Source organism: Pocillopora verrucosa, chromosome 11 (genome assembly GCF_036669915.1).
Source record: "Pocillopora verrucosa isolate sample1 chromosome 11, ASM3666991v2, whole genome shotgun sequence".
In the NCBI taxonomy this organism is placed as follows: Eukaryota; Metazoa; Cnidaria; class Anthozoa; order Scleractinia; family Pocilloporidae; genus Pocillopora; species Pocillopora verrucosa.
Genome location: NC_089322.1, coordinates 8,218,692 through 8,240,469, shown reverse-complemented (window position 1 = coordinate 8,240,469; position 21,778 = coordinate 8,218,692). Strand labels below are relative to the sequence as shown.

Sequence of the window (21,778 nt, the reverse complement as noted above, 5' to 3'; positions counted from 1 at the left end):
TTGCGGTTCACTTTTCTTGGGAATAAAAAGTCTCTCATTTTCGTTTCATCGTAAGGCCAAAAATCGCGTCTCTGTTTTCATATTTTTAGATGTCAAGAATTGTCAGTTGCTATTTTAGCATAGCTCTAGTCCAGATTTACGATTGCCAAGTACTGACTTATTAACATCCGCTTCAAAACTTGTAGCGACGCGATTTCTGCATCTGCAAAATCGATAAAATTAAGCTTTATAAATCCTTCCTCGACTAAGAGTTGTTATTCCATAACTGTTCGATTACGAAGGTTGATCGAAGAAAGATGAAGTCCATTTTGCTGTGCTTGTGCCTATTTACTCTTGGTTCGCTGGCTGCGGACATTCCAACCGAAATGAACAGCGACAGTGTCCAAGACGCGAGCACAAAATCAAACGGCAAGGAAAGTTTTGATCCCGCTTCGGGTAATTCCATAATCACAAAAAGAGCAGCTTCGAAGCGTAAGTAGATCATCAGCTGTAATTGCTTTTGTCTTGCGACATCTACTGAATTTTTTTCTGTAACTTTTCAAATTAGAATCTGTTAAAAATTTGAAATTTTACTTTTTCTAGGGAGAATTTATAAGAGCCTTACATTTTTTCCATTGAATCACCATCAGCTAAACAGTCATGAAAAACGTGCCATGAACTTGAAGTTTTGAATTTGCGAGAACGACATGTAGCAGAAGATGCTATCTCTAAAACAAGAAGAGTGAAATGGTCAAATTTGAATTGTTACAGAGAATCGGAGCAAGTGAATATTTTATAATTCAACCATCGTCATAACCTGTTTTAATATCTGGCGCTTTTTTTTTTTTTTAATCCACAGACGGTTTCTATCGACTGAACTTCTCCCCGGTGTGTTTTAGCGCAAGCGGAAACCTCTTTGGCACTGTTACGATGCCATTCGCTGGTAGGCTGGCTGCGATGAAATTGGTTCACCGTTACGGCTACGTCACCTGCAACAAGCACAACCCCATTTACTGGTCTCACTGGGGTTGTGGTCATTTAAAAGATTATGTTAACGTTGTCATAACAACATCACTTAACAGAATCCTTCTGCCACCAAACCAGTTCCTCAAGTTTAATTATCAAGCGGGAAAGTGGTCTAAAGTTCCCGGATACGGCGCGAATTCCCCAGAGCTCATTCTGTCGTTCTTCCATCCTCGTTATGTTTACCGGGGACATCAGCTCCGTGTGTGGTATGGCGAAGACTTGATGAATTGGTACGAAGGAGATAACGCTGGAAAGGTCTGCTTTGATGTCTATGCCAGCTACGTCTGAACAGTTCTACACTACCTCCGTGCAAGAACTGATTTTTTGCTAGCTTGCTATCATTGCTTTTAAAGGCTTGACTAGTTTGATTAGGGAAAGTTAAATAAGCTGCGCATACTGCCTCAAATAAACCAGGGGAATTTGATAATTACAACAGCTGTCTGTTTTCATCTCCATTGCAGTCTTAACCTCTACTGTTCACCTGACCCTCTCGTTACCAAACTTAATTGATACCAAGTTCTAAATGTTAGAAACTTTGGACTCCAAAACCATAGCAAATAATCCATTCACGTAATGAACGCCAAACAAACAAACAAAAACACCCTCCCTGAAAATGTGGTCTTGTGAGTTCAGTTTTTTCTCTAAGAGACAAATAACTACATGAAAAGGGAGGGGCCCTTTAACCCCAAAATTTCCGGATTAAACAACCAACTCCCTTCCCTGGGAAATTAGATTTTGTTCGCGTCGATCAGTTCGAAGCTTCAACATCCTCCCGAGTTTTAAGTTTTAAAGATTGGTTTGATTTAAATTCCGCTCCTCGGGGCCAATGCAATGCCAGAAATGTTGTAACCGCGCGAAGAGTGGGACGAGAGTTAGCGCGTGTACTGCGCGCGCATTAAACATGACTCTTCGTCGCAAAATGAATCTTTATGACGTAACGTATTACGCGAGCTGTAAACAAAATGTGACAACAAAAATGTCACTATCAAACACACTGTCCCTGTTATTCGGCGAATTAGAGCCGTGGGTCGTGATAACTCTTGGCTTTGTGCATGTTTTAATAGTTTCCCTCATAGTTTTGCACAGAGACAAATTGACAGAGAATGCAAAGCCTGCGCCGCAGATAGTAGTGACACCTCCGTCAACTGATCCATCAATTAATGAAAATATTGGGAAGGTAAAAGGAAACAGTTTGTATTTAATGTTGTATTCCGTGAAAGGTTTTTCGAAGGGTGCCGAGGAGTACTTTTTAGAGACATTACTCACAAAACTGGAAAAATACATATTTCATGATGGACGGAAGAGCGGTTGTTTAGAGTTTATACGTAATTGGATAAACTGCAACAAAAACAATATGAATAATCTTCGCGAGCATAGGAAGTCCAAAAATTAAGAGTCCACCAAGAAGACTTGCACCTCAGTCCTTTCAGACAAACACCTTAAGAGCAAATTGCTTCTAGTTATTCCTGTGAATACTAACGTGATTCGCCTCAGTACTATTCACGCGTGATAGTTACTTAAGTCAGGGACAATGATTAACGTATCCACAACCGTATCGGTCGGCCAGTTTATCGTGGATGTCTCTTGAAAGAGGGCCAGCATAAGTTCCTCGAACACCAAATTTTCTGAATCAGTTTGCTTGACACGTAATTAGAAACTGCGTAATTTCGGGCACAAATAATTAAAATTACTCATACCGCTGTAAAAGCTAACAGAACACTAGAGGTCATCATACACTGCTGTTTTTCCCTATAGGAAGAAAACAGCTCTTCAAACAGTGACATTAAAACGGAACCAGTCACTGCCTACTGCAGCAACGGATGTCAGGGCGCATGCGCTTGTCCAGCCTTGGAATCCCATCTGGACATCCAAAGGAAAAGTGATCCCACATTGACGCCGCTCTCTTCTGAGCTTCCCACTCCACCTGGTGAACGAACACTCGAGCCTCTTCTACAATCAGAAAGTCGGAGCATGCACAAATTTAGGCAGAAAAGCACAGATGAAAAATTAGCTATCCAGTACTTCAAAGAGAAATCCCAAAGGGAGTCACTTAACGCCGGAGGTGCGGGAACAGGAGGTGAATTAGACATGGGTGAACGAAGGAAAAGCGAAAGTAAAGATAGCTACAAAGGCAAGGCAGCCAGCCGGAGCATGCCCATCTTCCGAAAGAAAAGCACGGATGAAAACAAATCAGTTTCATATGTCGTAGATAAACTGCACCGGAAATCAGATGACGTGGTAGGTAGACGAAGAGAAAGTGAATTCACCACAAGTGAGCGTAGAGGAAGTGAAGGGAAAAAAAGCACAAACAAGGGACGCAAGGACAGTTGGACTTCAGATAAATCCCGCCGAAAGTCACCTGACACCGGAAGCGTACAATCAGGAAGTGAACTTGACGGAAGTGAACGCAGAGGAAGTGTACAATCAGGAAGTGAACTTGACGGAAGTGAACGCAGAGGAAGTGAAGGGAAAAAAAGCACAAACAAGGGACGCAAGGACAGTTGGGCTTCAGATAAATCCCGCCGAAAGTCATTTGACACCGGAAGCGTACAATCAGGAAGTGAAATTGACGGAAGTGAACGCAGAGGAAGTGTGGGGTCTGAAAACTACAAAACAGAGCGCAAGATGAATCGATTTCAGAAATGGCGAAGACGTTTGTCTGGAGCCAAGAAAGAAGGAAATAAAAATAACGAGGACACCAGCATTGAAGTCACTCAAAGAACCTCCAAACAGGACAGATTCTTTACAGGCACTGCAAGAAAATATCACCTCTGAGAATGAAACGAATAGGGAACAGGTTACAGGCATTGAGCAAGAAAATCTGACGGCCTAGATACACTCTTTTATTATGCGAAATTTATTTTCATATGTGCGATTCTATTTAATTGAAAAAACAAAGTTAACAAGGGTTTGTCTTTAAGTTATTTATTTTTAAAGTCAAGTCAGTCATAATGTCCATAACTTCGAGTTATTCTTAATGTTCTGTGGCGTATGAAAATATTGTGAAAACAAAAAAGGACATTTTTTCCCGTCTTCCTTTACCTCACCTAGGTGTTTCAGTTTTTCCTCAGCTCTTTGGTCGATATTTTCAATAGGGGATGTTTCTTTTGCATATTTTCATCGTTCTAAATTTAAATAAATATCTTTAATTGTTACAGCAAAACTTGTAATCTAAGAGAGCTTTTCTCAAAATAAAATTTGGCCACTACATGAGCCATTGAAGATTTACAAGACATTTAGCCTTTTGTGTTTAAAATCTTAAAAGTCAGTTCTTCCAAATAACAAAACATGGCTCCAAATTTTCATGAAGCATCGACCAGGAATTGTTTCGTTACAGCCGAAAGTGTCTCTGATGATCTACATTTCTTGCTAAACAGAAGCACAGCAACATGGAATCTAGGCGAGTTCGTTCCTCCATCGTTATACGCAAATCTAGACGTACTAATTCAGGTTTAGATACGTCCACCAATTAATGGGAATCGTCAGGTATTCTTTACAGAACAAGCCAAAGCTACCCAAGAAATTTGCATCGTTCAAGAACATAACCACCATGGCAAGAAGGGTACGAATCTCAGCTGCAGTTTGGGAGGGACATTCGAGAACCGTTTACAAATTCTTTTCCTTTACTCAGCTCCCTAAATGAAATTTCTCCTTGGAAGTCTTGTTGTGTTTTAAATCGGAGGAGTAAAGTTACCCGGGATCTGCTAGGTCACTCTGACCAAAGTACCTGAGAAACAAGAAAATAATGGTGACCACAAAAAAAATGCTTAGGTAAACAACCTAAAACAGTGAGCCGTCCTTGAAACTAGATCACATCCAATTTTAAGTCTCTTCTTGTATTATTTTTTTCTCACCATCATGTTTTCACTAGCAGCATAGCTCCATTTTCTGCAGATGAACACACACAACCCACAATTCCTCCATTCGCTCTAACGAAGGGCTAACGCTTGAGATGTCAGCTTTGTAACTCTTCACGGTGGCTAATTAACGTCATCAAGTCAGTTGATAATACTAAATTACCCTTTTTATACTCTCCAACCGACGCAGCACCACAGTTTACTTAGAAATTTATCCCCTATATTCGAAAGTCTCTTTTACCTTCGACTGCGTTACGTGAACAAGTTGTATGATAAATTGCCGACGAAAACTCCGGAGACGTTTTAAGTGTTTTTTGTCGAGGTAGGGTTTGAAATTGTTTATTTCAGCAATGGAAAGTAATGACCGGCTTCTCATTCACCTGAGCCGTTGTTTTAAACCACCCGGCACCTCCTATAATATCCATACATGATCCAGCAAACAGCAACTAAGAATACTCAAACTTATCAGGTAGGAGTTGTTATCTTGACCTAACACCAAATTTTCGTAACTTATTTACAGGGAAATACGTAGCAGCTAAAGGGGAGGATTAACAATCAGATCTTGGGTGTTAAGGGGTCAATGAAAGCACAGAACAAGCGACAGCTCTTGATGTTAATCCTTTAACTATAATCATGTTGGCGCATAAGCGTAAACTTCGTGAACAAATAAACATCATCAGCGACATACCTTGAGACAAGTGTGATCATTAGATTCAGTGGCGTTACCAATGGATGATAAGGTGACTCCTAGAAAGAAAAATAAAGAAAAAAAAAGAGAAAACTCTTACTATCATTTCCTAGCTTCCCGCCTTTCAAACAGCTCAGAACTGATTTTTTTACCTATTCAGTCAAACTTGTCAGATCAGCGAAAGGCGTTTGATCCGCGCTCTCTTAACCCTTTCACTCCCATGATCTCATTAGAAATTCTCCTTGCCGTATACCATACGATTCTTGTGATGTTACTTGGGAGAATTTGGTATTAGATCAACTAATAATCCCCTAATTGATATTTTTCTTTATTCTCATCACTTGTCTGCTTGATGTTGCATTGATATTGTCAGGAGAAATTCTGACTTGGTCACAGGAGCTAAATGGTTAACGCATCCATCGCCTTTGCTTGAGTTTGCATTGCTTTTTTTGAGCTTGCAATATGAAAGAATTGAAATGCTCGTATAGAGAAAAGCCCAGGATATTTGCTTGTATAAAATATTGTTTCTATCACACAGTGCATAAAGTGTGTATGTTCGCTGATGAGAACAGTTAAATTTCATGGGAATCAAGTTGTATCAAGTCTTGACTCCACAAAAGCTTCCTTTTTATTTACAAGCCTACGTGTACGATTCACTCTCAAACTTCCTAATCTTAAGCCAACTGTTTTCTCCGCTCATGTGAAATGAAAAAACACCTTAGCAGTTTAAGGAAATCTTGGCACAGCAGTCGATTCCTCCTGGCATTCTAAGCCAGTCATCGTTCCGTAGTATGACAGATCGATCGAGGGACGCGAAGACTTTGAACACAAACGCAAATCACACCGTTCGCTCACTTAAAGTCTTATTCAACCAGCCATGTTTGATTGTGAGTTAGACCGTCGCTCATCCCCTCGCTACAAATTTTACAAAAATTATTCAGTGCTCATATTCAAAGCCAAAAAAACTCGGCGCTTATTTCACAATTTCATCGTTCAATTTGCTCGCGAAATTAATGAGTTTGTCAAGATGAATCGACAAACTCGCTTATCAGCCTTAATTTTGATTTGGGCGTGAATTTCTTCGCTAGTATTATTTTAGTCTAAGAGTTGATCACACAAAACAAAAGGGCTTTTGAATTACAGTTCTTTCAATTCGCTTCCAAGGTCAGTGCTAACGAGTCCATGCGTCAAACAACGTCGACCTTAAAGATTGGGAGAAAACATCAGGCATGTGATCCACAACAGCATGTTACTCTGATGAACCAACAAATTCTCCCCACTTTGAACAGCAATATCTCGTGGTCAACCTCATGAGATAGGCGCAACAGGTTATGACGTCAGTCTTACTTTTGACTGTTGCCATGGAAACCACCTTGCATCGAAAAAAGTGAAGAAAACAGACTTCTCAAAAAGCAAAGGGTTCCACAAAAAAATATTCACCAGTTTTGAATTATGTAACAAACAGAAACTTTCCCTCGGAAATTTCTCAAATCATCCCTGATAGATCCAATTTTGAAAAAAATTTAAATCAACAGAAGTTGGCATAAATTCATTTAATGGCAAATTTATCATACAAGGTAAAGAAAGCAATGCATAAATTTCACAAAATCGCTATTCCTAACTGACATAAACGTAATAAGAATACATTTACGAAATAATTTTCCTTTTTTTTTTCATTTTTGCTCGTTTGGTTTTTTTTTACATGCGTATCTACAAGAAGTGAAAGAATTCTGTTACAGCGGAACTAACGCTAACGGGTCATCAAAGGACTACGAGATTATTTGCGCATTTTGATAAAGAGAAAACGAAAAAGCCTGCCATGTTTATTGCCCGAAAAACCCAAATCCCACGATCTCCCTTAATTTCGAACGACACTCGGTTAGTGACACCTGAGGGTAGTTTAGCCAACATATCGATTGGATTACCTTTCTCAAAGCATCTTTCATTTCTCTTTTTAGATTGCTCTTTAAACCAAACACCTTGCAAGGTAACTTTCCCAAGGATTTTCCGGCATCTTTGCGAAAATTTCCATATGCGATTGTCTACGTTCCAAGCCCTGAACGGTTCCAACGACTCACTGTGGAAATTTGTTGTATTAAGTTGTGTAACAGTTAAGTCGCGTCTGAGTTTCCCCGATAACAGAAATCGCAATATACTAATCAGCAATTGAAATTTTTGAGGTGACATTAGAGCAAACCAAAAGAAAAAAAGAACGAGATAAGCATGAATTTAAAAAAGGAGAAATTGAGCCAAAGGGAAAGTCAGTTTGTTCTTGTAATGTGCCATTTGATGACTATTTTGGTATTAAAAACGACAGCGAAATATTAAATTAATTTTTATGATACAAAGTGATATAAATGGTGCAGCACTGTTAGTCAGAGCAGTTCTTCATTTTGCCTTCTCCTTTCGTGCAAGATGGAGAAAAAATCCAGTGGTTTGAGAATGTCCTCGTACAACAGAGCAAGTTCCTCATTACTGAGCTTTTTCGCATTCTCAGTCAGTCGACCGTCGCCTTCCATGACGGCAGGATCAATGCACGGACAAGGAGCGCTTTGAATACGATCTCGTCGCTTGACGACTTGAGGCGCGCTTGCCGTTGGCAGGCTTGTCAACCGCCCGCGGTTTTTGATGCGTTTTATCATTTGCACCTGCAGTATGGTATTGAACCTTAGCCTCCTTCCATTTGCGTTGCTCTTGATTGAGTCAGTATCCTTGGCAGCGAGATTACGGAGAGTGTTCCATTTGTCTAACCGTTGAATTTCTCGCATTATTGACGACAAGTTCGGAAAATCCTCGACGTGTAAAACCAAACTCATTTGGAAGCACGTATCACGTTTCTTTCTTGGATGATAACAGCGAGCACAAAACACGACGAAACGTGAGTAGCCTTAGCTTATGTAATCACTGCCTAAATTCTCGCTTTTAAGGTAAAAGATCCCCTTGTAAACGCACATTTTCCTCCTCTATCTGGCGCAACACCTTGGTGACGAGATTTTGAGAACACACCAGTAGGAAGTATTGGTTTTATTTCGATGGAGCAAAAAATTCTCACAACTCTACCACTTTTAGAGAAGAACATTTGGTCCGTAAAATAAAAAACCTGTCGAACCGGATCAAAAAACAGGTTATGTTGCGTCGGCAACAAAAGAGACAAGAACAATGCAAAAGCCTTCGATTGGCGCACACGACTGATAATATTTTAACACAAGATTACTCAGTAAGGGGGGCGGGTGTTTCGCGATCTTCAACACAAACGGCCAATAGACCGTTTTAGCTATGTGGTCAAATGGTTTGAAATGGGTAAGCAAGAAATCAAAATGGCTGCTCAAGTACGTGCTTCAGACGACATTTTATAGAGGAAATAGCTTCTTCTCTTGCCAAAATTTCCATATTCACGGATAAATCGGCACTCTAAGACTGTGGTAATATGGAAATCGGCGACAAAAGAAATTGACAGAAAAAAAGAGACATGGTAAATTTTGAGTTCGGCAAAGAAATAGAGAAGATGTTTTTCGTCTTGTCACCAGCGTGGGACTAAGAAAAGGTTCTGAGTCTCCACGAGGAATCGAACCTCAGACCTTTTGGATTCCGCGCTCCGATGCTCTACCACTGAGCCAAAGAGACTCCACGGTGAGCTAGGTCTATTACGAAGTTCATATAACACACGTCCTGCATACTGCTAGGATTAGCAATGTCAATAGCGTAATGTTTGTATAGGAGAGAAGGTAAATTTTCAGCTAGGTAAAGAAATAGAGAAAGATGTTTTTTCTCTAAAGGAAATGGAATTACAAAACACCAAGAGCCGGAAAAACAAACTTTTGAGCGCGCGATCTTCATAGATCGCAAAAAAAAAAAAAACTTGAAATGGGTACTAGAAAAAAGCAAATTTATCACAAAAAGTACTTCATGATGATTTTGTGATTTAAAGTTAGAATGAAGCTATATTTTGTTGAAAACTGTAAATTCTCTTTTTTGTTTCGCGTTGATTGTACACTTTGGTTATACGAATCGTATGTCAATCACTTGGTTTACGCTTTCTCAAAGTACGGGGCCTTGAATGTTGACACTCTGGAAATTGTGTGTGGTCCTGCCGATCATGGTTCTTAAATAACTGGATGACCGGCAGTCGCCAATTTTTATGATAAATTTTCAGAAATGAGGGAACATATACAATCCAAAATACTAACTTTTTCTAGGGAGGGGGTGAAGGGGGAGAGATCATTTTGTGGTGTTTGTTATTCTGTGTTTTTTTTCTTCCTCGCTTTGTTGTTGAGGATCAGTTGAAGGCGACCAACGCTGCATGACCAAGGTTATGACTGGAGACAACATAATGTAGCAGTCATCTGGCGAGAGCGGAAAAGTAGCCGAAAACAATATTAAGTGTCGAGAGATTTCAAGTAAGGTGTCGAAAGTAATTGAAAATTTTAATGATTTTTCTTTCCATTTTTACATTCTGCGATTGGTCTGAAAATTGCCTGCTACCATCGAAAAAAACAGCTACCTACTCATTGCGTTTTCCCGCGCTTAAAGAAGATTACGCGTCGTCGTTCTGAATTCTAATTGGTTACTGAACATATATCTTTACCCTGATTCGTTTTCGTAAGTACTTTAGATTTGGTTTTGCGCCAGTCAGTCATGATAAGTTCGCTGATTAGCGTTAAGCATCGTACCTTTGAATTTTAACAGATCATAAGTACATACCAACGATGCTCTCAGGGTTGCGCAGAGTCTGGCGAGAGTGCGAAGTAGTGAGGTGGTTCCTGGTAAAAGTGGCTTCTCCAGACAAACAAGAAGAGCATAAAACCACTTCCCCTTTAAAAAAAATGCACGTGTAAGAATTATTTCAAGATGCAGAGTAAGGATTTGGAGGGACGATTCTGAAATTACGTAGATTTGCCATATCGGACAGTTCGCTGACGAAAAATCGCATTTAGCACGAGATAAATAAATGTTTCAAGAAGAGGATAAAAATGTACATCTTAGTAGTGGACGCACGTTTCTCTGACCGTGGCAATAAAATACACTGAAAAACAGTATATTTTCTAAACTACAGGCACATCGTTGGCTGTATGGGTTGATGTAAAGCGGAAAATTGAGCAGGTAGAACGGTGCTTTAAACTTTCGCGTGAAACGCGCAAAACCAACACATATCCAGATAGACGTTTAAAGTCCTGCCCGTCTTTATATAATCACGACTAACGACAAATTTAAACGCCACAAATGAAATAAAAGTCCACTCATCTCCTTATTTCATGACATCGCTAATTGGACCATACCGATTGTATTAGACCAATACGTCCAAATTTTAGTTTGAATAGCTTTACCTGGTCATGAGAAAATCCGATTTCTTCCAGCCATTCAACGTGGAATTCTAAAACTTGCAGCAAAGTGGCCTGTAAAGTAAATGTAATTTCGACTAAAACAAAACAGTCTAGGAAATAGCACCTTCCAAATTGCTTGTAATTTCACAGTGGATCCGATTTTTTCGTGATCTTTGTGGCGGACGCGTGTTTCTCTGTCCGTGGGAAGATTTGTGACGAGTCAGGAAGAGGGTTCGGTGGGGGTCTGGCACTAAAACCGAGGGCCTGCAAGGAAGCTATCGTTTTTTTGTTTTTTTATTTATTTATATTTATTTATTTATTTTATTTTATTTTTATCCCGTGTATTCTCCCACGAATGTAGCTTTCTGGTAAGTAAAAGATGACAAGTCCAGTCGTTTTGACAAAAACTAGCGCCAGACTAGAGCTAGAACCCTTGTAACCTCTCGACGACTCGCGTTGCGCAAGGCCTATAATTTTCCGCGAGGGAACTGGGAAGAAACGGTGGTGCCGATGCGCTTATAACAAGGACCTACTCGCAAGGCTGTGTGGTTTTCTTCCCAACTGTTATTCTGGATGTCACACAACAAGAGCATTGCGTGACACCTACAGAAAAGCTGGAAAGGGATCTGAGTTCGATTAAGGTATGAAAGACGGAAGTGTGCACACACACACCTATAAAACAAACAAACAAACAAAAAACAGCAAAGAAAAAGGAACATCTAAGATATGGTCAGAACTCAATTTTCAAATCTTGCTGAGTTAGGGAGCTTCGACAAATTCATCGCTACGGCAACAAAGTCCTTAACACAACGTTACTATTTACGATATTTGCAGCCTGACTTACTTGATTAATTTGAAGAACAACACTCAATAAAGGAGGTGTCCCGTCCTGCAACAGGATTTTGAATAATTATTTACATGCACCAGGAGTTATGCTGCACATTTTGAAATTGAACTTTGTAAATTTTATTGATTTGTCATTTGCAATTATTTGTTAGTCTTTTGCACCTTTGCCCATCATCGGCTCTTTCACCATGAAATGATGATGATAACAGTATTTTATTTATACTAATTATTAGTAATTATTATAACACTAGTAACAACAATATTAAAATGAACAGACCTGATCGGTGCCTTGCGAATCACTACTTTCCAACAAATCTTCATCCTTAACACTTTTCTTGTTATCTTTTCTGTTCCAACAGTAACAAGGTTTAATTAATACAGGTATGATATGGCATCCAGTACTAACTGTTGCACAAATTCAAAATATCAATCATAGCTTGGAGTGTCTAACTAAAGCTGAATGCACATGAGGCAAATGAAGGTTTGTATTGAATTGAACTGCATTTTACTTTCTCCAAACAGTTCACCTTGCTGGTAGAAGACAAGCAGTCGAAACTTCATGACCAACATCAGAATTGACCACGGCAATTGAGATAACTTAAAACTATTATGTTTCTTGAAAAGTGTCTACAATTACCTGCCAAATATTTTCATAGTAGTTTGTTCTCCAAGACAAAAGCGGCACCATCCCATAGAATCAGATTTCTTTGGCTGTACAATATATAAAATAATAGAAAGCAATAACTACAGAATTGACCGACAAGTAAGAAAATTAAATGAATATCATGACTGACCTCTCCAAAAGCACAGACAGTGAGGACCAAGCGATGTGTCCACCAGCTTCATGATCTAATTAGTTATTCTCCCATGTCACTGCTTAAATATTTCTTCATAAAATTGGCTGGGAGAATTTTATGTTTGATCAAGATAACAACCACAAGTCTCTAAATTCTCTTTACCTTTTTCTGAATAATCTTTTGAAATTGTGAATTGTCAAACACTTCTAGGTGTAAAAAGTTTGATGATTTTAATCAGTAAATTATGCTGTGGGTTTACCAATGTTAACTTTGTGGAATCCTCTTTTCCAAGCTTTGATCGATGGTAAACAAGTTTCTGAAAAATTAGAGAGAAAAAAAGAATGTTGTGTTTGACACAACCTCAAATAGTAAAAGAGTCTCCTGTAAAATACCTTGTCAAAAATTTTTTCAAATTGAGTCTGAAGAAATGCTATAATGTTACACCAATAAATATCCATGAAAGCAAAAGGTGGAAGAAGAATGCTGATTCAAATCAGGAGGAAGATGCAAGAATGAATTTGCCAAACTCTGACTAGGAAATCATGTGCTAATGTATTACCAGGCAGGTCCTTTACTGGAACCCCAAAAGTAAACAAAAACTAGGGCTGCCAAAAAAGAGAAAGCAAAAGACAACAAGAACAACTATGGGATGCTGTGACAAGAATTTCACCAGGCAGGGTCATGAGTAAATGAAATCACAGAATCAGTGACCTTAAGATCAGAAAGAAAGGCAAACTATGAATGTCCTAGGCTACAACAAAGTCTGAAGTGAAGGGAGTAAGAAGACAACAGAAGGGAACAAATCTTCTAAAACTGTGCAATGAGAAAGCTAAGTTGTAACTTATACACCATTGATTTTGCTAGTTTCAGATAGCATGGGAAGTATACTTATTTTTGCCAATGAGAGGAATGCACAAGTTTAATAGTAAGCACTTACTTGTCTGATTTCGGCAAAATCTGCAGCTTGTTCCATCTGCCAATCAGTCGAAGGGGCAAATCCAGCTGGAGCTGGTGACCAACCAGATCTCTGAGAAACAGATCACAACAGCCAATTACAAGAGGAGTAGAATACAATATACACTTAATGTATCTCAAGGGAAACAGTTAGTTTTGTTTTCCTGAGAGCACTGACTTTGTCATGGGAATTATCAGGACTCAAGGGAAAACAAAACTAACTAGTTTTCCAAAGGGACCATACATTAAGTGCTTTGTCATATAATTACTTAGACTTTCCCTTGAACAATCATATTCATGCAAAAACAAACAAAATATTTAATGTGCTGTTGTATTTGGCATGCAGGCAACAACTGTGCAATTGTATCCCCGTCAGGATACATTTGAATTTGATCAGGGGCATGTAATCAAGAATCAATCAATCACAGTGCTTGCTGCATTGAGTGAAAGTCTAAGTCTGTAACAATGTTTATTGTTGTCTCACAATTTCTATTAACTTATGAAAGGAGCAGTCTACAATGTTTGCTGTTGTTCCACAATTCCTACTATCTTACAAAAGGGGCAGCATACAACATAAGTTTATGTCCCTCAATTCCTACTAACTCACTTAAAAGTAAAAGTGGAAAGCAACACGCTCTTTTCTTACTATCTGTTTACATGATACCCATCATACAAGGGGAGTCTTATTCACAGGTGGCACGGCTGATCAGAAGGCTGCCGTCCAACAGACCAACTGCGATGCTAATGATTTACAAGTTGTTAAGTTGTTATCCAATATTAACTAAAATGAAGTCAAGCTCAAAGAACAAAATGGCACTATTTTTGTTTTTTCCATTTTCAGTAGTATTATTATTTTTTTTTTTTTCACACCAGCAACACATCACTGATGAGCTACTTTATTTCCAAAACAATTTTTGGTTCCTTTTCAAATCTTATCATGCTGATCAATTATTTTTTCTTGATCACGCTGTGTATCTGTGTGTCAGCTAATTTTAAAATCAAAATATGAATTGCTTATGTCAGTTGTTTGAGCAAAATAGAACATGTACCTCATTAACATGAACAGTCTGCTTGCTTTGGAAGCTGTTGGTGTCAAAACTGGCCACTACAACATCAGGGCACTGCATAGCTTCTAACCTGGAAACAAAATTGTCTTCTTTCAACCCTTAAGCACCCAGAAGTGAATAACATGTAACTTCTTCCCAAAATATCCATACAATATCCTGCAAACAGGTATTGAGAATACTCAAACTTATCAGGTAGAAGTTATCTTGATCTGACATCAAATTCTTACAACTTAGTTACAAGAAATGTGTAGCAGGTAGAGGGGAGAATTAAAAATCAGATCTTGGGAGTTGAAGAGTTGAGTATGCATGCAAATGTGGACAGTTGTGAAGACAGAGTGCAAAATATTGAATTCAAAAGCCATGCATGAGGGATTTTAATGACATTTAAAACGATATTCCGAATTTTGATACTTACTGAACTCTTCGGAGATATTCATAACCAGACGATGGAAGCTTCGATTCGTCGAATCCATCATCATTTTCCCAGCCTTCGTGTCCAAAAGTTCCTAATACTGGCTCCATGTTTTCCTTAGCTTAACCGCACTTCAGCTGTGAAGGCGAGGCTACTAAGAACAGGAAGCTATATTGGTGTTATATGACATACACAACAGGAAAACCAACATGGAGGCCACCGGAAAGACGACGAGAATTGTTCTTTTTGGAGTTTGCTCTGTGTGTGCAGCTCTTGCAATAACATTTGGTATTTATTATCTAAGAGAATACAAGGGAAAGAAGAAGAAAGGAAGTATCACAGATGTTTTTGAATCGTTGCACAAACTGCGCGAAGATGACAGTGGTAGTTCCTTCGTGATAAAACAAGAGTTGGCGGAAATACTAAATGAGAACGGACATGGCGAGTTTACCAAAGGAACGATGGCTTCTTTACTAGAGCTTCTTGAAAAAGTAGAGGATCATATGTTAGAGAAGCTTCTTGTTGCGCTTCTGAACTGCTCAGCGTTCACAACAAACCAGGTAGTACGCTAAACCGAAGAATTATTATACTTCATCCCCGTGACTACAAGTCTACTGTAGACTACAATATCGATCATGAGAGGCCCATATATGCATAAACGGACCACAGAAAAGGGATTTTACCGACGGAATGCTTCTAGTTTAAGATAAACCTTCCTCTTGATCCCTATTTGAGGAGTTTTTGGGAGAAAAAGTAAAGATCTTTTGCCATTCTCATGATTATAATTTCCGTTTCCCTCTCTGCTTGTTAACCTCTCCGCTTCACTTTGTGTCGAATTTTGAAAGAATCGCACGTGAAAGTGAAAGAGCTAAGATTTTAATGTAACGGATCCATGGACGAGGAAAGTGTTTCACAGATGCTGGCACTGGCAGTTTCTATCTCTCTCCTCCAGTCTTCCTCCCCCACCCTTCAAGAATGCTCCGATTTAATCAGCTACTCCAAGTGTATAGTTTACAGGCACTACCAAATGATCCCTTAACCTACAGTCTTAACTATTCATTCCTTTTAACCCTTTAACTCCCAGATCAAACTTGTAACTCTCCTTACTGTCAACCATACAATTCTTATAATGTTAGTTCAGAGAATTAAGTATTGGATCAAGTAATTATCCCCAAATTGATATTTTTATCTATTCTCACCATATATCTAGTTGGTATTGTATTGATGTTGTAAAGAGAAATTCTCTGTTGGTCACTCATGGTAGTTAAAGGGTTAAGGACACTCATAGTGGGGTTGATTCAGGAATTTTTGAGAGGGAGGGGAGCAAACTTTGATTCCCAAAAGGCATTTCTCTCTGGATCTGCTATGCATATGTTGTGGTTCAACTTTATCCTTGGTTCAAATTTTATTTTCCTTTGTTTCAAACTCATTATCATACATTACAAAAATACCCAAATACAAAAATACCCAAAAAACAAAAGAACATAAAATTTGAACCAAGGATAAAATTGAACCATGACACATACATGTACATGTATAGTGTAAGCTCACAACAAGTTGATATTTGAGGTAGATTATTTTTATTTACTTTGTGTCTCTAGAACATTATTCGGGAGTGTGGAGGTCTTTCACGCCTTGTGACCCTTTTAACTCACCCTAAGAAGACCATCATCATCAAGGCTGTACAAGTGTTGTCCAACTTGGCCATGAACGAAAAAAATCAAGCTTGTTTAAAGGTATTACCCAGAGTTTTTGCTAAGAATAAGTAAATGCTCTCATACTTTGTTGTATTGATTCTTTAGGGAGGTTCTTTTGCCTGGTCTAAATTTTGCATTGATCATGACTGATAGGATGTTTTTCATGTTTGTTGTATGTTTGTTTGTTTTTTTATACAAAAATTTTGTTATTAATGGTGCCTTTTTTTGCAGGACAGCGTCTTTGAAATTATAAAGAACCTTGAATACTGTGATGTTCTTGATGATGATGATGTGATCACTGAGCATTTAAAACTAATGGTTAATTTATCTGTGACAAATACGGCACATGAAGAGATCATGACAGGAGCGCAAGCATTTTTCGATATCCTCTGCCGTTCTCACTCAGAAAAAATTCAGGTATAAGATATAAATGAAACATACTGTGAACTTCAAATTCCCAAATCAAGAAGCTCTTGATTGTTAAACAAATTCTCCTTGTCAGCACCTCATGAGATGTAGAGAGAACAGTATGGAGAAGATGCACACTGATGTTAGGATGTGAAGGGCTAGAAACCCCTAGGTGTCTGTTATTCCCTCATACAAGAGAGGAAGCCAGAAAAAAAGGAAGAAAGAAGGAAATAAAATTCAACTGGCAAAGTACTAAGTAAATCATTTGTTATCATTAATGAAATAAAGTGTCAGTTGAGTAAATTAATATTGTGTTAACTGACTCTTTCACTCTATTTTTGTTCCTTTAGAAAGAAGTTTTGAGACTGTTGGTGAACTTGTCTTGTAACACAAATAATCTGGAAGGGTTACTGGGATTAAAGGTTTGTCAGAAGTAAAATCAAAAGTTGATTTTTTAAACTTTCTTTACATATTGCACTGAAATTTTTGTCTCCATTTGTAGCCATTGCTGATTTTGCAGACATTTATGCTCGCAGACAACCAAGATGACATTGTTCTTAGAGCTGTAACAATTGTGGCCAACTTACTTTCCAGCCCAGATGGTTACACAGAGGTAAATAATTTGAAGAAGTGATAATATTAAATAATTTCAACTTAGTAACTATGAAAGCAATCTTGACAATAATGAACACTACTTAAGCAGTAGTGAAAATAAGGCCCTGAAAAAAAATCAACTTAAGTTCTGAAGATTGAAAAACAAAACTGTATTGGCTATGATACTCATGTATATCGAATTATTAAAATTAAGTCAACCCTTTATTGACTGAGTGAGTGGGTGACTGACTGACTGAATGACTGGCTACCTGACTGAATTACTGACCAAATGACTGACAGATGATTAAGTGATTGAGTGACTGCCTGAGTGAATGAATTCTGACCGACTGACTGACTGACTGAATGACTGGCTACCTGACTGAATTACTGACCAAATGACTGACAGATGATTAAGTGATTGAGTGACTGCCTGAGTGAATGAATTCTGACTGATTGACTGACTGACTGACTGACTGACCGATTGACTGATTGACTGACTGACTGATTGACTGACTGACTGACTGACTGATTGACTGACTGACTGACTGATTGACTGACTGACTGACTGATTGACTGACTGACTGACTGATTGACTGACTGACTGACTGATTGACTGACTGACTGACTGATTGACTGAATTACTGACTGATTGAGTGACTGACTGACTGACTGATTGACTGACTGACTGATTGACTGAATTACTGACTGATTGACTGACTGATTGACTGAATGACTGACTGATTGACTGATTGACTGACTGATTGACTGAATGACTGACTGATTGACTAACTGATTGACTGATTGACAGACTGATTGAGTGACTGACTGGGTGATTTAGTGACCAATTGACTGAATTACTGACTGATTGAGTGACTGATTAATCAACTGACCTTTTGATGAACTGACTCAGACTAACTGACAGCACATATGGATGGATAGACAAATGCACTAATGAACTTACTAATTGACTGATTGTCTACAAAATGGAAATGGGTCAGGGACCAAAAAAATTAATTGATTGATTATTAGATACATTGATTAGGTTTGTTTTTTTTTTTTGTAGCAACAACAAGCTGTCATCACGGAGCATCTAAATGTACTGTATGGAGAACTAATGCGACTTTTAGATCACACTGATGAGAACATTCAGTCACAAGCCAAGAGAGCACTTAGAAGTATATTTGCTTTCAGAATGATGTACACAACATGACAGATACAAGGATTTAAGTTTGGCTGGCTTAAAATCATGAGATGAAAAGAAGAAAATATTATTAAAATTGCATTTATTTAGTTTGTGGCCTCATAGGGCATTGATACATGAACAGTTACGACTGCTGTAAAAAGGAATTGTACCACAAGTTGACCATGAAATTGAGATTGCATTAATTGCATTGTCATTTGACGTGCATACAACTGTTTTTGTATTTCTTAACCGATGTCTAGAATGACAATTTTGGCTTATGCTGTAGGGTTCCAAGAGACACATGTACCTTCAACTTGTCATGAATTTCCATCACTGTGGAGAAAAATTAATCAATATTAGTAAGGATGATCCTTATCTACATAATCATGGTCAGTGGGGGATAGTTTTTTCTTTTTTTATTTGAGAAATGAGAGAAAGAACCACAATGAAAGAGAAAGATAATTAACAATGTCACAATTCATTATATATACCCAGGTGTCTTAACCCTTTAACTTCCAAGATCTGGTTGTTAATATTCTACCCTCAAGCTGTTACACATTTCCTTGAAAATGTGTTGTGAGAATTTGGTGTTGGATCAAGATAACTTTAATCTGATAAGTCTGAGTATTTTCATTACCTGTTTGTTGGATTTTATGGGAAGAAGTAACATGTTAATCTAATTCTGTGAGTAAGAGGGTTAACAAAAGTGGTTTTCACCATGGAGGAGGTAATTTTATAAAGAAACTGTGCTGCTGCACTGATGGGAGAGTGTAACAAGGTAATTTAATATCATTAACTGAGTTAATAATATAAATTGGCCACTATAAAGAGTTTTAAAGCTGACAATTTGAGTTTTAGCCCTTTGTTAGAGCGAAGCACTAAAGCTCAAAACGTCAGCTTTGATACTGGCCAATTTACACTATCAACTCAGTTGAAAATACTGAATTACCATAGTTTTCACCATAGTTTATACCAGCTCATTTGATCACAGCAAATTAAAGCACCCATCATTAGGGCCCAACTGTAAATTTTCCAGATTTACTCTGCTGCTGTGAGGTCTTGTTTCATTAAACCTTCTTTGCATGGGAATAATATTACGTACCCTGAGCTGGATGTTGCTGCGGCAAGTTTTACAACTTCTTGCATGATCTGTGATGGCTCCTTCTCTGCAAGCAGAATTCTTTCTTGGTGTTCATCCACTATGAAATGTAAAACAAAAGTAAAATCAACACTCCAAATTAAAAATCTCCAAAACTGTTTTGACTACCAAGATCACAGGTTCCATACTCAAAGGCATAGCCTAAAGGTAATTAACCTTGCCTAAGGATGTTCCCTCTTTTCTCTAGAGTTCTGCTGATGGTAATGGTGATGGATCTCTCAAAAAAATTTGTTTGGACTAATCTTCAAGGAAGCCAACAAAATCTTGACCCTTCAGAGTACATTTTTCAAAGGGGACCAATGAAAAACCTGAGGTTTCAGATTCCTCACATCTTTTCATGTGGTTAGGTTCAAAATGTGCATGAACATGAAACATCCTCACCAAACCCCCTTGTACAATAGGATGATAATCCTCAACCCTACCTCCTATGAGTGACCACAACAGAATTTCTCCTTACCACATCATTACAATATTGAGCAGACAAGTGATTAGAATAAGGAAATCTATCAATTAGGGGATAATTAGTTGATCCAATACCACATTCCTCAAACTAACATCATAAGTTGTATGCCAGATAATAAGGAAAATTCCATGTAAGATCTTGGGAGTGAAAGGGTTACAGTTCCAATGACACACTAGTATTGAAACCTTTTGGAAAATCATAGACATGCCCTGGTGAATGTCAATACTTGCTGGATAATTTTACCACCAATATAGCCTAGCAGTTACTACTTACTAAATGTTATAAGGAGTTCTGCATGTTCAGATTGATTTTGTGACCCTGAAAATTCAACATGTGGATTTTTAAACTTCAGCTGTGGAACATTCTCATAAAAGAACCGTCTGCAAGAGAGATAAAAGGATAATTATCTTAATTTCGTATGACTAGCTTTAGGAAAAATTAATTAAACTGAGGTAACATGAAGCCTCATGAAATGTGAACATCTCTTGAAATCATGATAAAAGGATAATTATCTTAACTTCGTATGACTAGCTTTGGGAAAAATTAATTAAACTGAGGTAACATGAAGCCTCATGAAATGTAAACATCTCTTGAAATCATGGCAATACATTTTTATACCAGGCAAATGAACAAAGGGGGTAAGTTTCTAAAGAAACTGTGTCCAGGCAGTCAGACAGGTTTTTAAAAATACTCCGTGTCCGGCTGTCAGAAACTTCGCGGTGGATACCATTTACTTTTGTTTATATGTCGACGAATTTTTTTTTAATCACTTGCATCTATAAACAAACATCGAGTACTTTTAATACGTTAAGATGGGGTATTACGTGGGAGTTCGGTGAAAATTTCTCACTACCGGGCACGTTCTTAAATAGACTGGATCATAGGGAGTACTAGATCAGAATTGTTTTCTAGATGTTTTACGTATGCACAAGCTCAGAAATTTCTTCTACTAAATGACCAAAGTGAGTTTTGAAACTGCCTAGCATTTCTAAACAACAAGAAGTTTAACAGAACATTTCAGGGGAAATTCTGACTAAATTTTTGTCTGCTGGACGCAGAATATATTCAAAACCCTGTTCGGCTGCCGGCCACTTCGAAATTTTAGTATATAGGTAGATAAAATTGTACTCACTCTGCGCCTCTTTGCTCAGGTTTTGGAATGTTAATCCTCATCTCTTTGACATCTTGATCTAAGACAACATTACACCTTTTTAAATGTTCGATTGTTCTCTGTACAGCATATCTGCCAATCTTACCGCTGTGAATGTTCATGTATTTCAACGCTTCGCGGTAGAGTTCAGCAGGGCTCTTAGCGGCCATGTTGGAT

At 38.2% G+C, this 21,778-nt stretch overlaps 5 protein-coding genes across 7 annotated transcripts in view; 3 read left to right on the top strand and 2 right to left on the bottom strand.

Annotated features, from left to right (window-relative positions):
* LOC131789848 (gem-associated protein 2-like) overlaps positions 1 to 15,093 on the bottom strand; it is a 21,084-nt gene extending 5,991 nt beyond the window's left edge. The window contains exons 1-11 of one of the 3 annotated variants that reach the window (XM_059107021.2): positions 14,951 to 15,093; positions 14,518 to 14,605; positions 13,452 to 13,541; positions 12,774 to 12,830; positions 12,355 to 12,428; positions 11,995 to 12,064; positions 11,716 to 11,760; positions 10,875 to 10,943; positions 10,221 to 10,362; positions 5,551 to 5,609; positions 3,842 to 4,732 (exon numbers count right to left, since the gene is read on the bottom strand). In XM_059107021.2, the coding sequence (XP_058963004.2) occupies positions 4,715 to 4,732; positions 5,551 to 5,609; positions 10,221 to 10,362; positions 10,875 to 10,943; positions 11,716 to 11,760; positions 11,995 to 12,064; positions 12,355 to 12,428; positions 12,774 to 12,830; positions 13,452 to 13,541; positions 14,518 to 14,605; positions 14,951 to 15,057 (819 nt within the window). In that variant the 5' untranslated portion in view covers positions 15,058 to 15,093 and the 3' untranslated portion in view covers positions 3,842 to 4,714. Of the gene's footprint in view, positions 1 to 3,841; positions 4,733 to 5,550; positions 5,610 to 10,220; positions 10,363 to 10,874; positions 10,944 to 11,715; positions 11,761 to 11,994; positions 12,065 to 12,354; positions 12,429 to 12,773; positions 12,831 to 13,451; positions 13,542 to 14,517; positions 14,606 to 14,950 lie in introns of those variants that run through there. The other 2 variants (XM_059107022.2, XR_010719067.1) reach the window with 2 other exon arrangements.
* LOC131789849 (uncharacterized) lies at positions 244 to 1,438 on the top strand. Its single transcript, XM_066173861.1, has 2 exons — positions 244 to 471; positions 839 to 1,438. The coding sequence occupies exons 1-2, from the start codon at positions 297 to 299 to the stop codon at positions 1,291 to 1,293; spliced, it is 630 nt and encodes a 209-aa protein (XP_066029958.1). The 5' UTR covers positions 244 to 296; the 3' UTR covers positions 1,294 to 1,438.
* LOC131789844 (uncharacterized) lies at positions 1,982 to 3,780 on the top strand. Its single transcript, XM_066173860.1, has 3 exons — positions 1,982 to 2,182; positions 2,761 to 3,277; positions 3,434 to 3,780. The coding sequence occupies exons 1-3, from the start codon at positions 1,982 to 1,984 to the stop codon at positions 3,778 to 3,780; spliced, it is 1,065 nt and encodes a 354-aa protein (XP_066029957.1).
* LOC131789845 (armadillo repeat-containing protein 10-like) lies at positions 15,036 to 18,936 on the top strand. Its single transcript, XM_059107019.2, has 6 exons — positions 15,036 to 15,507; positions 16,549 to 16,683; positions 16,876 to 17,061; positions 17,403 to 17,474; positions 17,555 to 17,665; positions 18,710 to 18,936. Exons 1-6 carry the CDS (start codon positions 15,157 to 15,159, stop codon positions 18,854 to 18,856), a joined length of 1,002 nt encoding a protein of 333 aa, XP_058963002.2. The 5' UTR covers positions 15,036 to 15,156; the 3' UTR covers positions 18,857 to 18,936.
* Positions 18,913 to 21,778, bottom strand: LOC131789851 (small ribosomal subunit protein mS25-like). The gene is made up of 4 exons (XM_059107026.2): positions 21,584 to 21,778; positions 20,725 to 20,831; positions 19,932 to 20,028; positions 18,913 to 19,162 (listed from the first exon to the last, which is right to left on the bottom strand). Exons 1-4 carry the CDS (start codon positions 21,769 to 21,771, stop codon positions 19,147 to 19,149), a joined length of 408 nt encoding a protein of 135 aa, XP_058963009.2. The 5' UTR covers positions 21,772 to 21,778; the 3' UTR covers positions 18,913 to 19,146.

What these genes read in the sequence shown, in the direction of transcription:
- LOC131789845 (XM_059107019.2), top strand. Translation starts at nt 15,157, where the DNA reads ATGGAGGCCACCGGAAAGACGACGAGAATTGTTCTTTTTGGAGTTTGC. An exon ending in CAGCGTTCACAACAAACCAG is followed by an intron (nt 15,508 to 16,548) that starts GTAGTACGCTAA and finishes TTGTGTCTCTAG; the next exon opens with AACATTATTCGGGAGTGTGG. An exon ending in AAAATCAAGCTTGTTTAAAG is followed by an intron (nt 16,684 to 16,875) that starts GTATTACCCAGA and finishes CTTTTTTTGCAG; the next exon opens with GACAGCGTCTTTGAAATTAT.
- LOC131789849 (XM_066173861.1), top strand. Translation starts at nt 297, where the DNA reads ATGAAGTCCATTTTGCTGTGCTTGTGCCTATTTACTCTTGGTTCGCTG. An exon ending in AAAAAGAGCAGCTTCGAAGC is followed by an intron (nt 472 to 838) that starts GTAAGTAGATCA and finishes TTTAATCCACAG; the next exon opens with ACGGTTTCTATCGACTGAAC.
- LOC131789851 (XM_059107026.2), bottom strand. Translation starts at nt 21,771, where the DNA reads ATGGCCGCTAAGAGCCCTGCTGAACTCTACCGCGAAGCGTTGAAATAC. An exon ending in CCTGAGCAAAGAGGCGCAGA is followed by an intron (nt 20,832 to 21,583) that starts GTGAGTACAATT and finishes TCTCTCTTGCAG; the next exon opens with ACGGTTCTTTTATGAGAATG. An exon ending in AGAACTCCTTATAACATTTA is followed by an intron (nt 20,029 to 20,724) that starts GTAAGTAGTAAC and finishes TACATTTCATAG; the next exon opens with TGGATGAACACCAAGAAAGA.
- LOC131789844 (XM_066173860.1), top strand. Translation starts at nt 1,982, where the DNA reads ATGTCACTATCAAACACACTGTCCCTGTTATTCGGCGAATTAGAGCCG. An exon ending in TTAATGAAAATATTGGGAAG is followed by an intron (nt 2,183 to 2,760) that starts GTAAAAGGAAAC and finishes TTTTCCCTATAG; the next exon opens with GAAGAAAACAGCTCTTCAAA. An exon ending in AGAAAGTGAATTCACCACAA is followed by an intron (nt 3,278 to 3,433) that starts GTGAGCGTAGAG and finishes GTGTACAATCAG; the next exon opens with GAAGTGAACTTGACGGAAGT.